The sequence below is a fragment of the Ambystoma mexicanum genome, chromosome 6q (genome assembly GCF_040938575.1).
Source record: "Ambystoma mexicanum isolate Mex_15411 chromosome 6q, UKY_AmexF1_1, whole genome shotgun sequence".
NCBI lineage: Eukaryota > Metazoa > Chordata > Amphibia > Caudata > Ambystomatidae > Ambystoma > Ambystoma mexicanum.
Window position 1 is genome coordinate 43,874,123 of NC_090937.1, and position 12,859 is coordinate 43,886,981.

The window sequence follows — 12,859 nt, forward strand, 5'->3', positions numbered from 1 at the left end:
ACCCTTAAATCCGGCGGTAATAGCGTGACTGCCGGATTTAAGGGTTACCGCCAAACTCGTGATGAGGTCCACAATCTTTACCCTGGCAAGCCTCATTACTACCAAACTATATGCCACTCAACCATACCCCTCCCACCCCTTTGATTTTGAAGATGATAATACTTTTTGTGACCAGGTCTCAGTGAGCTAGTTGGTGTCATCGCCTTAGTTACTTTTAGCAGAGTTTTTGACACAGACAAGTGTACTAAATCAGCACCCTACCGCACTCATACTGTTTGGTGTACAGCTCCTTTCGGGAAGCCTTATTATGAGTGTTGTCTCTTGATTAGGGGGAGGGAGGACTTCATTAAAATGTAAGCTTGAAAAAGAAAAACTCCAATAGACTAAGATACCTTTCATTTTCTGGTGACTACGTTATCAGGCTTAAGTCATGCTAACAAAGCAGCTCTTTCAGGGAAACTGCAATAGACCACATGGCACGAGTACCAAACTACTACAGCATTTAAAAATTCTCAAAAGGAGCTGTGTAGCACCTACCCACAGAGCGTACTAAACAATCTTCTGCATCCATGTTCTTGTCAGGCACCACACATGGTTTGCTTTAAGTTGAGAACTATTCTCACATGCCTATTACAAAGATAAAATGGAATACGTACATGGTCTCTGATCACCACGAAGACTTCAACATCACAATTTCTGAACATTGAAAATACACAGATTTATAAGAGTCGGATGTTCTCACCACAGTAGTGTAAGTATAGTTTTACATTACAAACTTTATAATTTGGCAAATTGTATGCAAATCACAGTAAATTTAAAAGTAATCCGTCTTGTGGAATAATTGTATGCATATATACTGCAGTGAACTGTAGCAAACGACTGAATAAATAAAGCAATTGACATTGTACATCTCAGATTTCTTCGGCTGGTCAAACGTATAGGACAGACAACCTTAGGAGCAAGATAAATAACTGAAAATACTTGCTTCCATGCTCTGCACTTTTTCCAGGCATGCAGCACTCTCCAGGAGTAGCTGCAACAGTACACAGAGTACAGTCTTTGACGATGACATAGAAAATTCACAGAACCTAGAGGTGTACCAACCCTATACATTTGTAAGAATATATATCTACTACAGAAGCAGAAACCTAGGCTATTACATTAATTCTACATATATATTTATGCAGGGCAGTATTAAAATGGCATACATATTGAACTATTCAAAAGTAGAATTCCCATTTACATTAAACAGTGGAAAAAAGTCAGCATGGAGACTTGCCTTGCCACGGAAGGACAAACATCTGTTTGAGGATGGAGAAATAAAAGGACAATTCTAGTTGTCTAAAAGACAATTCACTGTACACATTTTATTTACAGTTTTGTACACTGTCTTAATATGAACGGGACTGCTTCTCTACTCAAGCCATCTTTTAACCAAAGCAAATTATATTCTAAGTAATACAATGTGTTAAAATACGGCATAAGATACAAAAAAACATACTATTTCTAGTAAGGAATGTTATGCGTTACACATTAACAAAAATCCTTTATGTTTGGGAATCGCACAGAAAACAAATCACTGATTCTACTCAAAAAGGAATAAACTTGCCAAGCTTTTTATGTAAGAATTTACAAAAACCCTTAAGTAACGCACAAAATAAAATGTTTATTCAATCTATGTTACTCCCATATCCTTCACCAATGTTACAAAAGCTTTAAAAAAAAAAAAAGAAAAAAAAAATCACTAATGTTTATCAAAAAGGGAAACAAATAAATTAAACCTAGCAGCCAACATCAGGTAAGGATTACAGCAAGAACAATGCTGTTTTTAGTAAAAACAAAAAACATGAACCGCTAGAAAAGTTTGAATGCATTTTAATCCTCCGCCTATGAAATCAGCAATATATATAATACTGCATACAATGGAAATGCACAACATTCGCCATGTTCTTGTGGGGGATGGAAATGCACGTTCTTTTCTGAATATTCTGGATAAATAAATGGCCTGCAAGTGATGCACTCTGCGACAGACCGGGCCTCAGGAATGGGCTAGAACTCTGGGGTGTGGGGTAAGCAGAAAATGGTTTAGTGCTGAAATGTTTTGATTGGAAAATGTTTACTCTAGCAATAGAGGGGAAAAGAATTCTGAACACGGAAGTACGAGACAAATGCGAAAGACTTTTCACAAATCTTAGCAACATTTAGATGGAAATCAAAATTTAAACGCAGTCCACTCTGCTTTTGAAGAGGCTTTGGTTCAGCTCCCAAATTGCGATTGCTTGACGCAGTCTCCTATAAAAGAACACTCCGCTGGCATCTTCTCAAACAACAAACCTATTCTTAGTGGTGGAGCCGCTCTTTGTTGCTGTGTCTGCATGGGACTGATAACCAAGCACCATCTTTGGAGCAAGTCCTAATCTTTCCTTGTATACCCTCCTAATAAAGAGAAAAACAATTAATGGCTTTGACGATGTTAGAAAAAAAAGAAAAAAAAAAGTTACTGTTTCTCCAAGTCATTTCTTTAAAAGAAAAAAAAACCATTTCATTCATAGCCAGAATCTCAAATCGAGTAGCTAAATGAGCAATGAATTGCCTTTCAAAGCTTGGTTAAACAACTAGCAGTTTAGATTTGTAACGTCAAACATGTTAAGCAAGAGTTTGGTTTGCCGTGAAGTAACAAAAAGGATAGCTTACCCACCTGCAACTATAACTTTGCACGGGTATGGAATGATGTGAAAAAGTGTCTTCTCTATTTTAGATGTTGCATTGAATGCTTTCACGTGTGAACTGTTGGGAAGGAACCAGGGTCCTCCCGCACCCCCAAGCGCTTTAGAGTTAGGCAAGACCTCTTTTAGGCGCTATAATCAACTAGGTGGGAGGAGGGGCTCTGGGAAGGCTTGCATGCAGATATAATCAGATACACAGACATAGGCAGGCACTGAAGAAGGAAGTTATTGTTTAAATATAAAGCACAACTATTAGCTGGATAGATTTGTAATGTCAGATCCTATGCATTTTAAAATCTTAGTGTGGTATGATTCAAAAACTCCCCTCCGTCCCAGAAATAACGCGGCTGGTGCTAAAAATTGGACCGCAGGCGCTTTTGCGGTGTTCGTCACCAAGGCTAGCACTGGCAGAGCACACAAAATGACTCACCAGCTGTCTACTGCCCGTCAAGGGTCCATGCAGGCTAAAAATGTGATTTACATGTTCTATGCGACGAAATGCAGAATGGGACAGGGTATACAAATACGGTGTAAAGGAGATTACAGGACCAGATAAAAACATGAGTGGAATATGGAGATAATGACTGGAAAATGTTTTTATACATAAAATGTTTATAGGTAGCAAAGTGAAGGAAAACATGACCTACAGTGTATTCTTGCTAAAGCTAGCAAAATGTAGAATAGCACGCTCTGACAAAGAAGAAAAGAAGGTTTTGGAGCATCCCTATTATGGAAGGACAGCGGATTGGGATGAAGCCATGGCCCATATCTAGTGACGCCACTACAGCACGAAAGGCCTATATAAACCCCTACACCTGGCACCACTTTGGCAAGAAGGAACAGAAGAGGGACAGGAGAAGACAGTTCAGGCAGCAGAGTGATTTGCTACCATCCTCTTTTTTGTAAAATTAAACTTATTGTCCTTACAAGATAGACTTTTGGCCTAATTTCCCCTAGAGGGGAGTATTTATTCTGGTGCGAGTGTAATTGGCGACACCAAGTGGTGACGTTCCCGACGTGATCTCAGTTTTCCTACATACTTTGGTGTCCCGGCCAGAGCAGGGCTCCCGAAATATGCTAGAAAAAACATCCATCTTTTTAGCAGCAAAATAGAAGGGGAAAACATTAAAAAAGAAAATATTCTAGATCTCTAGTGATTATTCGAGGATATGGAAAATCAGGAAGATTAAATCGAGATCCAATGTAAGGGGATATGCCCCGTAACGCCTAAACCTGCAGTAGGGTATACAAATCCAGTCTATAAGCCAACTGCGGTAGAGAAGGTGTCAACAGGGGGGTCGGGTGGTTGGTTGGGGGGCGGCAGAGACTTGAGACCTTTTGCACCTCCACATAACCCAACCACGAGCACTGACATGCCCGTAGCATCAGTGTACTTCGGGGGGTTCACAAGCAGATCTAAACGAGTTAAGAGCATTGCTGGAAAGGTTTATCAGATTACAAGAAATTATAAGTTACTCACCGTAGTGACTAACGTACGTCCTTCCATGGGACGAGAGACAGAACCTTTTTCACCGGAAAAAAACGTCCCCTTTAAAGTTAGAGGTGCGCTGCCCCGACTCCGCCACCACACCTCAGTCCCCATTGACGCGTCCATAATAGATTTAACATTGCCTAATGACACCAGTTTTATTAGGGGGAGGTTGGTGGGACGTATGGCGGAAAGGGGACTATGGACTAAGAGTATGTTAGTCACTACGGTGAGTAACTTCTAATTACTCTTACATCCCGTCCCCTTTCCTCCATACTGTATGGCCGATTCCAACTGATTGTAGCCCCAGGGTGAAGAGGAGACCCTCCTTAAGCAAATTGGTTCCTGAGAACCGCCTTTCCGAAAGCTGCATCAGATCTAGAGCCGGCATCCAAACAGTAATGCTTGCAGAAAGCCGAGGAAGTGGCCCAAGTGGCCGCCCTGCTTATGACTTGCCAAGAGATATGGTGCTGGAATGTGATGGCCGTTGCCTTGGCCCTGACTGCGTGGGCATGCATGTTGGCAGGAAGCGGCTTGTGCTGGCCCTCGTACACTTCCTTGATGGCAGAGACCATCCAGCGGGATATGGAGGCATTAGGAGGCCCGATAGCCTGGACTCGATCCTCCGAAAGTGACAGAGCATCCGACTTGCGGAAGCCCTTGGTCCTGTCCAAGTAGAATCTTAGGGCTCGCCTGACATACAGGCAGTGCAGCACTCTGTGCTTTGTCCTTGGGATCGGGAAAGAACGTAGGAAGGACTATTTCATCGTTCAAGTGAAATGCAGATGAAACCTTGGGCAGAAATCCTGGGTGCGCCTGCATGACGACCAGCGCCTGGATCTCACTGACTCTGCGAGCCGAGGTAAGACAAGACTAGTAAGGCTGTCTTGATGGTGACCAGCCTAATGTCCACAGACGCCATTGGCTCGAATGGTTTGTGCGCAAAGGTGCCCAAGACAGTGTTAAGGTCCCACAAAGGGTGCGGTCTCTTAATGGGCGGGTAGAGCCTAGCGAGACCAGTCAGATGTTTCTTGACAATAGGGTTGGAGGAGGAAAAAAGTGCTTTCCTCCAAGTTCCTGTAAGCCCCAATGGCCGCAAGGTATGTGCGGCAGGTGTCCACCTGTACGCCCGAATGAGCGAGGTGCGCCGAAAAGGAGAGCAAGTCATCCAAATTGCAGGCCAGGGGGTCAAATCCCCTGGAGTCTGCCCAGCGGAAGAATCCGGCCCATTTGCTTTTGCACTGCGCCCTGGTGGCTTTGCTCCTCCAGATTGACCTGTGAAAGGCTAAGGTGCCGAAGCGTTACCTGCTCAGGGACCCCGCTGTGAGTGCTAGTTTCCCTGGTGCAGGGTGGATGATTCTGCCCCCCCCCCCCGCTGCGCCAAAAGATGTGCTAGGCCCGTCGGAAGGTTTATAGGGGGCACCTCTGAGAGGCCGAGGAGCCCACAAAAACCATGGCCTGGCCGGCCACCATGGAACTATCGTAATGATGAGTCGTCTCGAGACTACATCTTGCAAATTACCCTGTGGATCAGAGGAGTGGGCGGAAAGGCATAGGCTTTCATGCCAGTCCACTGGAGGTGAAATGCGTCGCCCAGAGAGCCAGGGCCCTGACCTTGCCAGGATGTGAACTGGGGGCACTTCATGTTGTGCCAGGTGGCCAAGAGATCCACGTGGGGGAGACCCCACCTGTTGAAGATCTCCTGAATAACTAGGTTGTTTAGGTGCCACTCGTAATTGTCTGCTCCCAGCCTGCTGAGCCTGTCCGCTTCCAGGTTGGATTCGCCCGGGAGGTGGACTGCTGAGAGGTACATTTAGTTTTCCAGGGCCCCTTCCCACATGCTGAGTGCCAGTCTGCACAGAGGAGGGGATCTGGTGCCTTCCCTGCTTGTTGACGTAGCACATGCTGGTTGATTTGTCTGTCTCGATGAGGACAACTTTTCCCTTGAGAAGTGATAGAAATGCTCTGAGCGCTAGCCAGATGGTGTTCAGCTCCAACCAATTGATGTGGTATTCCTGCTCCTGTCGAGTCCAGGTGCCGTGGACCGAGAGATCGTACAGGGTGGCTTCCCAGCCCTCAAGCGAGGAGTCTGTGGTTATGGTGGCCTGCGGAGAGGGGGGCCGAAAGGGCTTTCCCGTCCGTAGGTTGCATATGGACCACCAAGTTAAGTCCGGGTGGAGAGAAGGAAGAACGTTGATCATCTCGGATTGAAAGCCCCGGCCCTGAATCGAGGAGGCCGCAAAGTGCAGCTGAATCCTTCTCATACTTAGTCTTGTGTGCGGCACGGCTACCAGGACCGCCGCTAGTAGAGCCAGGAGATGTTAATACCACCATGACGTGGTCCCTTCTCTGCTGAGGAAGTGGGCGGGAGGCCCTCTTGATGGCCGAGGTTTTGTCTTCCAACGGGGAAAACCCTCTCGGAGCACGTGTTGTTCATAAGGGCATGGGAAGAGTGGTGAACCGCTTCCAGAGATGTAGCCCTGACGAGCCAGTTGTCGAGGTATGGGTAGATGTGGAGGCCCTGCGCTCTGAGGGGGGCCGCCACAGTGTTCATGAGTCTGTTTAAGACCCTGGGGGCCGGGTTGAGTCCAAATGGACGGACTTTGTATTGGAAATGGTAGCCCATGATCCTGAACCGTAGGAAAGAACGATGGGGCTGCCAAATCGGGACGTGTAGGTACGCGTCATTCAGGTCCAGGGAGCACATCCAGTCTCCCCTGTCCAATGTCTCTGCTATAAAAGCTGCCATAACCATCTTGAATTTTTGCAGGGGTAGGGAGAGGTTAGGGTGGAAAGGTCCAGCACAACTCTCAGGCCACTTGGTGCTTCTTCTGAACGGCGAAAATCCTGGAGTAGGAGCCAAAGCCTTGCTGGGACTTCCTCCACTGCCTGGCTCTCTGCGAGCGACCGGATCTCCGCCAAAAGAGTTGCTGTCCCAACCTGTGGGAGGGGAGGAGGGAGAAGAGGCTGGGATAGGAAGGCAGTACCCCGTGGATACTACGTAGAGGATCCAGGGGTCTGCAAAATTCTGCCAAAATTCGGAGACACGTGGACCCAAAGGGGCGTGTCTTGCTTTCTTTCCCTCTGAGGCCGACGCTGAGGAGGGGGACTGGAAAATGCCCTTACTCCCGCCCTTTTTGTTGTTTGCGCTGGTTCTGAGACAGCGAGTGGTCCGGCTGCTTGGACCTGCCTTCCTGGAAGCTGCGGAACTCTCCATATGTACGACCCCCTTTCCGAGCGCTGCTGAGATCGTGTGTACGACTTGGGCGTGGTCTGTGTAAGAATGGATAAAGACTGTCGTTTGTGAGCTGTTCTTCGTCCGTAGAGGAGTGGAAGAAGTCCTCCACTCTCCGTTCTCGAACAGTAGATCTAGAATGTGCTCCTGGACATCAGGGTTGAATTCCGTTGCCCGGAGCCAGGCTGTTCTCCTCATGTCCGTGGCAATGCAGATGGCACGGCCTGAGGTATTGATATGAGCCACTGTGGATTCCAAGAGGTCATGCGCCACAAGCTTGGCTTCCGCTAGCCCCGCCTTAAAGCCGGGGGTTGGTAGAGCTGCGTTTAGCCACCCCTTCGGACGTACTGCCGGTATTAGGGCGTAGTCCCTCAGGCGCATTGCTGGTGTTAGGGCATAACCCCTCGTGTGTAGACCCAGTACAAGAACCTTCCGGTCCCTCAATACTGAGCCCGGGAGGCTCTGCGGATCCGTCGACCCGAAGGCCGGTAGCTGTAGCAGCCTCTGTGCACGTGCCGGTAGAAGGACCTGGCTAGTCCCTCCCGCATGGGAGAGTCCCTGGGAAGGAGCCCATACAGTATGGAGGAAAAGGGACGGGACGTAAGAGTACCAGAAGTACCACCATCAGAAATAAGGGTACAATACAGAAAAAAGTGGATTGGAAGTCGTAAGATTCTTTTTGTTAGACTTAACCAGGAGCAATAAGAAATGTTTGTGTCAAAAAAGATGGGGAAAGGGTATGGATGGTCCTGGGACAAGAAGAACAACCAAGTGTAATTGAATGGGAAGATCAAGGTGGCAAAAATAATGAAGAGGCAGAGTAAGAAAGAGATCAAAGAGAGGAGGTGGCGTGAAACTCATCCCCGCCACAAGATTAAAGCTCTACCCCAGCGTATTGCCTCTATGAATTTGAAAAATAAACAGCAGGGGTACAGCAGGGGTAGCTTTAGCACTAGGAGACCTTAAGAGTTTACTGGCCGCAATAGTTGGGGACCAGGCTGGGGACATATGGGCAAGGGCTGGGTACCCTGGGATAAGTCTTGCAGATAGTTAACATGATGGAGCAGCATTTAATGAGCTCCTTCGAAAGATGTACCCAGATAACCCCGACTTACATTCCTTCAATGCGGTACACGATGGGTCATGAAGAGCCAGTTAGGTTTATTGTTAAGTTATAAGAAATGTGGAGAGTTGAGACAGGAGGGCAATGGGACCTTTTGGTACCATTTTTCTATTGTATCTTAAAGAGGAGATTACCAAAAGAGGTCCAGAAGGCACTAGATAAAATGGTATAATAGTCCACCATTGTAAGAGAATCAAGGAGCGGGACAGGGAGACTGCCCAGAAGCGGCAAACGGACGAGGCAAAACTAGTGGAAAAGAAACAAAATAAGGTTGTCGTCCAAGCACTGGAGACAGTACCGGCTCAGGTGGAAAAGACAGGAGATACTCAGATTTTGAATGCCACAATTTCGGCACTATGGGGCAAAAGACAGGGACATGGGGGTGGTGGGGTGAGAACAGTACCCCAACCCACAGAGGCAGTATGAAGGAGGACCAAGGGGAAGAGGAGGATTTCAAGGAGCAAGAGCAGGAGGATTGGGGGGGTGGGGGGGGGGGGGGAGAGGGCCCCGGGGAGGAGGATTGGCAACATCACAGTGCTGGTATTGCTGGAGATGGGGGCATTTCGCAAGGGAATGAAGGAACAGGCCTGGGATGGGATTTAATTATGGGCCATCACCTCCAGGGCAGGGATTCCAAGGGCCTCAAGGAATGGGACAACCATAATTTGGGTCAGGGGGTCAAAATCTGTTTCCTTATGGGGCTGACAGGCAAGGGCAATGTGGGCAACAACCACAGCAGGGTGAGGTAACAGTTTAACAGGATGGCAGGGGGAACGGGTGCCCTGTTCCAAGGAGGTACAATGGTGGGTGGGCAGCTTTTTCATTCCCTGGGACAAATACATATTCTGATTAGGACAGCCCTTGCATGTCCAATCCTATTGACAATCGCACACCCTGAAGAGGAGCCCTTGGTGGAGGCGTGAATAAGAAACAAGCAATTTATATTTATGGTAGATTCAGGTGCAACTAAATTATGCATTATGGAGGGGAACTTTCGATTATCAGGTAAAACGACGCGCAGGGATTTTCTGGGGCTATTTCTACGGTTCCATATACTGAGGAGCTGGATATAAAAGTGGGAGGGAAGGTAGTATGAGCCCCCTTGTTATATTCAGAGAGTTTCTCCTGTTAACTTGTTGGGTAGTGATCTGCTCAGTAAAACTAAATGTAACTATATCATTCACAGATCAAGGGGTAATGTGTTCCACTGCAGGGATGTGTGTAGCTCGAGCAATGGTAATATCAATGCAATGGCAAGGGAGTCAGTAGTCCGTGGGGTCCCTGTGGTCCCGGACATATTGGTCTATGGCATTATGGTACTAACAAAAGCAGTGCCTCAAATTGTGACATGTTGGAGTGTCCACAGATTTTATTTTCCAACCCATGGTGCCAAGATGGTGACGGGAACAATATTGTCATTCGATTTGCAACGACTAGCTAGTAGTGTCAGACGAAAGAGTAGTCCTGATTGGAAGAGACCAGGACGGGTGCGAGTGGCGCACGGTACTATGTGTAGACCCGACAGTACAATTGAAGGAACTAACTGATGAGTTATTTCAGGACAGTGAGCAAAATGGAGAGATCATTTTGGAAATCTGCATCCCTGTGATGTGATATGGTGCAGTATAGGAAAGTACAGTGCCCCCCTGATGGCAGTGACCCAGTCTTTTTTTTTTTAAGGAGGACATGTGATGTGCCGGTACAATTATGGACTGTTAATCCACATGATGTTGGGTTACTGAGAGATGGTGACCCCAGTACAGATTACATTGAAGTCAGGAGCAGTACTGCCGAGGGTGTGGCAGTACCCGTTATCAAGGGAATCGGAGGAAGGGATAAAACGCACGATTCAGGCTCTATTAGAGTAAGGGATTATTGTGCCATCCACGTCCCCCTGTAATACAGCCATATATCCAGTCAAGAAAGCAACGGGGTAGTTGGAGGATGATCCAGGATCTACGTCCTCTTAATGACGTGGTGCAGAAGGAGTTTCCGGTAGTTCCAAATCCGGCGACAATCCTATGTAGCATTCACAAGAAAGCGACGTACTTCACAGTGGTGGATCTGAAGAATGCATTCTTCTCAATCCCACTCCACCCAGATTCACAGTAGCTCACTGCGTTTACGCATGGTCAACAGCACTTCGAGCACACAAGACTGCCTCAAGGGTACTGTGAAAGTCCAAGTATTTTTTTTTAATCAACCTTTGTTTATTCAGTTTTCAGTACAAAACATATGCGTTAAAGAGGGCATGGAGCCAAGAAGCTCATGGTATTTAACACATAGCAATAAAAGCAAAACAATTAAAACAGTTAAGACAATTCAAACACTTCAAACAATTCCCCTGTACTTTGGCCGGTTGTGGTTCTTACAGCCTTGGTCTCAGTTTCTCCTCTGAAGGGTGGGTGAGACAGGCGGGGAAAGTCCAAGTATTTTCAATAAAGTGCTGCATGCCGACTGGGAAATATTCAGGTGCCTAGCACAATCATCCAGTATGCAGATCTGCTGGTATGTAGTGAAAATGAACATCAGTGCAGGAGGGATTGTATTGCATTATTACAATTGCTGGCTCACAAAGGGTACAAGGCAGATAGAAGCTACAATACTGTCAACAGGAGGTACTATACTTGGGGCAACTTATCTCTGCAAATGGGAAAAAAATATTACCAAATAGGAGATCGGCTGCAGTACACGCCACCCCTAGGCCCAGTACTGTCAAGGAAACGCAACAGCTTTTGGACTTACGTAATTATTGTAGGGCATGGATCCTAGACTACGCAGCCTACAGAAGGCCGCTGTTAAAGACTCAGGACAGATGACAAAAAATGTGTAAATTGGAATGTTACTGAAGAAATTAATAGACAATTTGAGGACTTAAAAGAAGCTGTTTGCATGGCCCCTCTTTTAGCAACTCTGGATTTTACACAGCAGTTTTTTTATTTTCCCACTCTGATGGACGGCTCATGACAGCAGTATTGACCCAAAACAGCACAATGGGTCACAAGCCATTGGCTTATTATAGTGGGACGCTGGACTCAGTCATGCAGGGACAGTTTGCGCATGAACAAGCACTTGCAGCGGCTGCATTTGCAATAGAACAAAGTTCCACGATTTTCATGGGGTGCTCCGTTACCTTGTTTGTGGAACATTCACTATTTGCCATTTAAGAACTGTCTAAATCGACCTTGACAACTCAGAGATCCTCTGCATATGAGATTAGAATATCCAAACCTCAAATTTGTATAGTAAAGTATAGGATGGTGAATAATGCCACATTTCTGATGGAAGTATCCACTGATGATGACCTAAAAATGCATTACTGTGCTACATACGAGGGTGAAGAGGAGGGTAAATCTAAAGTTAGAGATAGTGCATTGACAGACGGAGATACTGTATGTTGATGGGTCATCAACAATTGACCAGGAGACGGGACGGGGGCACACAGGGGCAGCAGTGGTGCACGGTAGAGGGTGGGGCATGAAGTTCTGATCATGAAAAGATTACCTATGCACAATTCAGCTCAGGAAGTGGAACCTGTTGCTCTCATTGAGGCATTGAGAGCCTCAAGGGCAGTGTGTCACCATCTACTCAGACTCTGCATATGTCAAAACAGTGCATGCAGGTCTGTACCTGTGGAAGAGTATAGGGTTTCTGAGGGCAGTTGGCTCTCCAGTGCAGCATGCAAGGCTGTTGGAAGAACTGATTGAAGCCTTCTCATGGCCAATTCGATGTGGCAGTCGTCCAATGCGCTGTCCATACTAATGGCATGGATGAAATATCTAAGGACAACGCGGCTGCAGACCAGGCAGCCAAGTTGGCAGCCTATCTCCCAGATACAATGTTAACAGTGTTTTTAGTCACCACCCCTGTAGAAAGCAAGACCACAGTTCCAAACAAAGCATTGCCCATATCACAGACTATAGAGCTGCATGGGAAAGCGCCTAAAGAGGAAAATGAGCTATGGTTGCAGAGAGGATGCAAACAGTCTACCACTGATTTCTTGTAGAGGCATGAGAATTCTGGGAAGGTGGTGATGCCCTAAGAATTACTGTCTGTGGCATTTGAACAACTACATTTCCGCTCTAACACCGCCAAACAACATTGTGGCAGATATTCAGGAGGACTGGTTTGAACCAAACTTCCAGTAGAGCATTTCGGAAAAAGCAATACACTGACATGCCAAGTGAAAAGTGCAAAGCAAAGGAGAAACAGATAAATAATAAAGGCAACAAACAGTGGTAGTGCAACCAGCAATTTGCAAGTGCTAGGTTTAAGGCAGCAGACAG

General features: G+C 46.6%; 1 protein-coding gene across 1 annotated transcript in view; it reads right to left on the bottom strand.

Moving 5' to 3' along the window:
- Window positions 1-1,337: 1,337 nt before the first annotated feature.
- EIF4E (eukaryotic translation initiation factor 4E) overlaps window positions 1,338-12,859 on the bottom strand; it is a 416,202-nt gene continuing 404,680 nt past the window's right edge. The window contains exon 7 of the mRNA XM_069630448.1: window positions 1,338-2,436. Coding sequence (XP_069486549.1) covers window positions 2,322-2,436 — 115 coding nt within the window. The 3' untranslated portion in view covers window positions 1,338-2,321. The remainder of the gene's footprint in view (window positions 2,437-12,859) is intronic.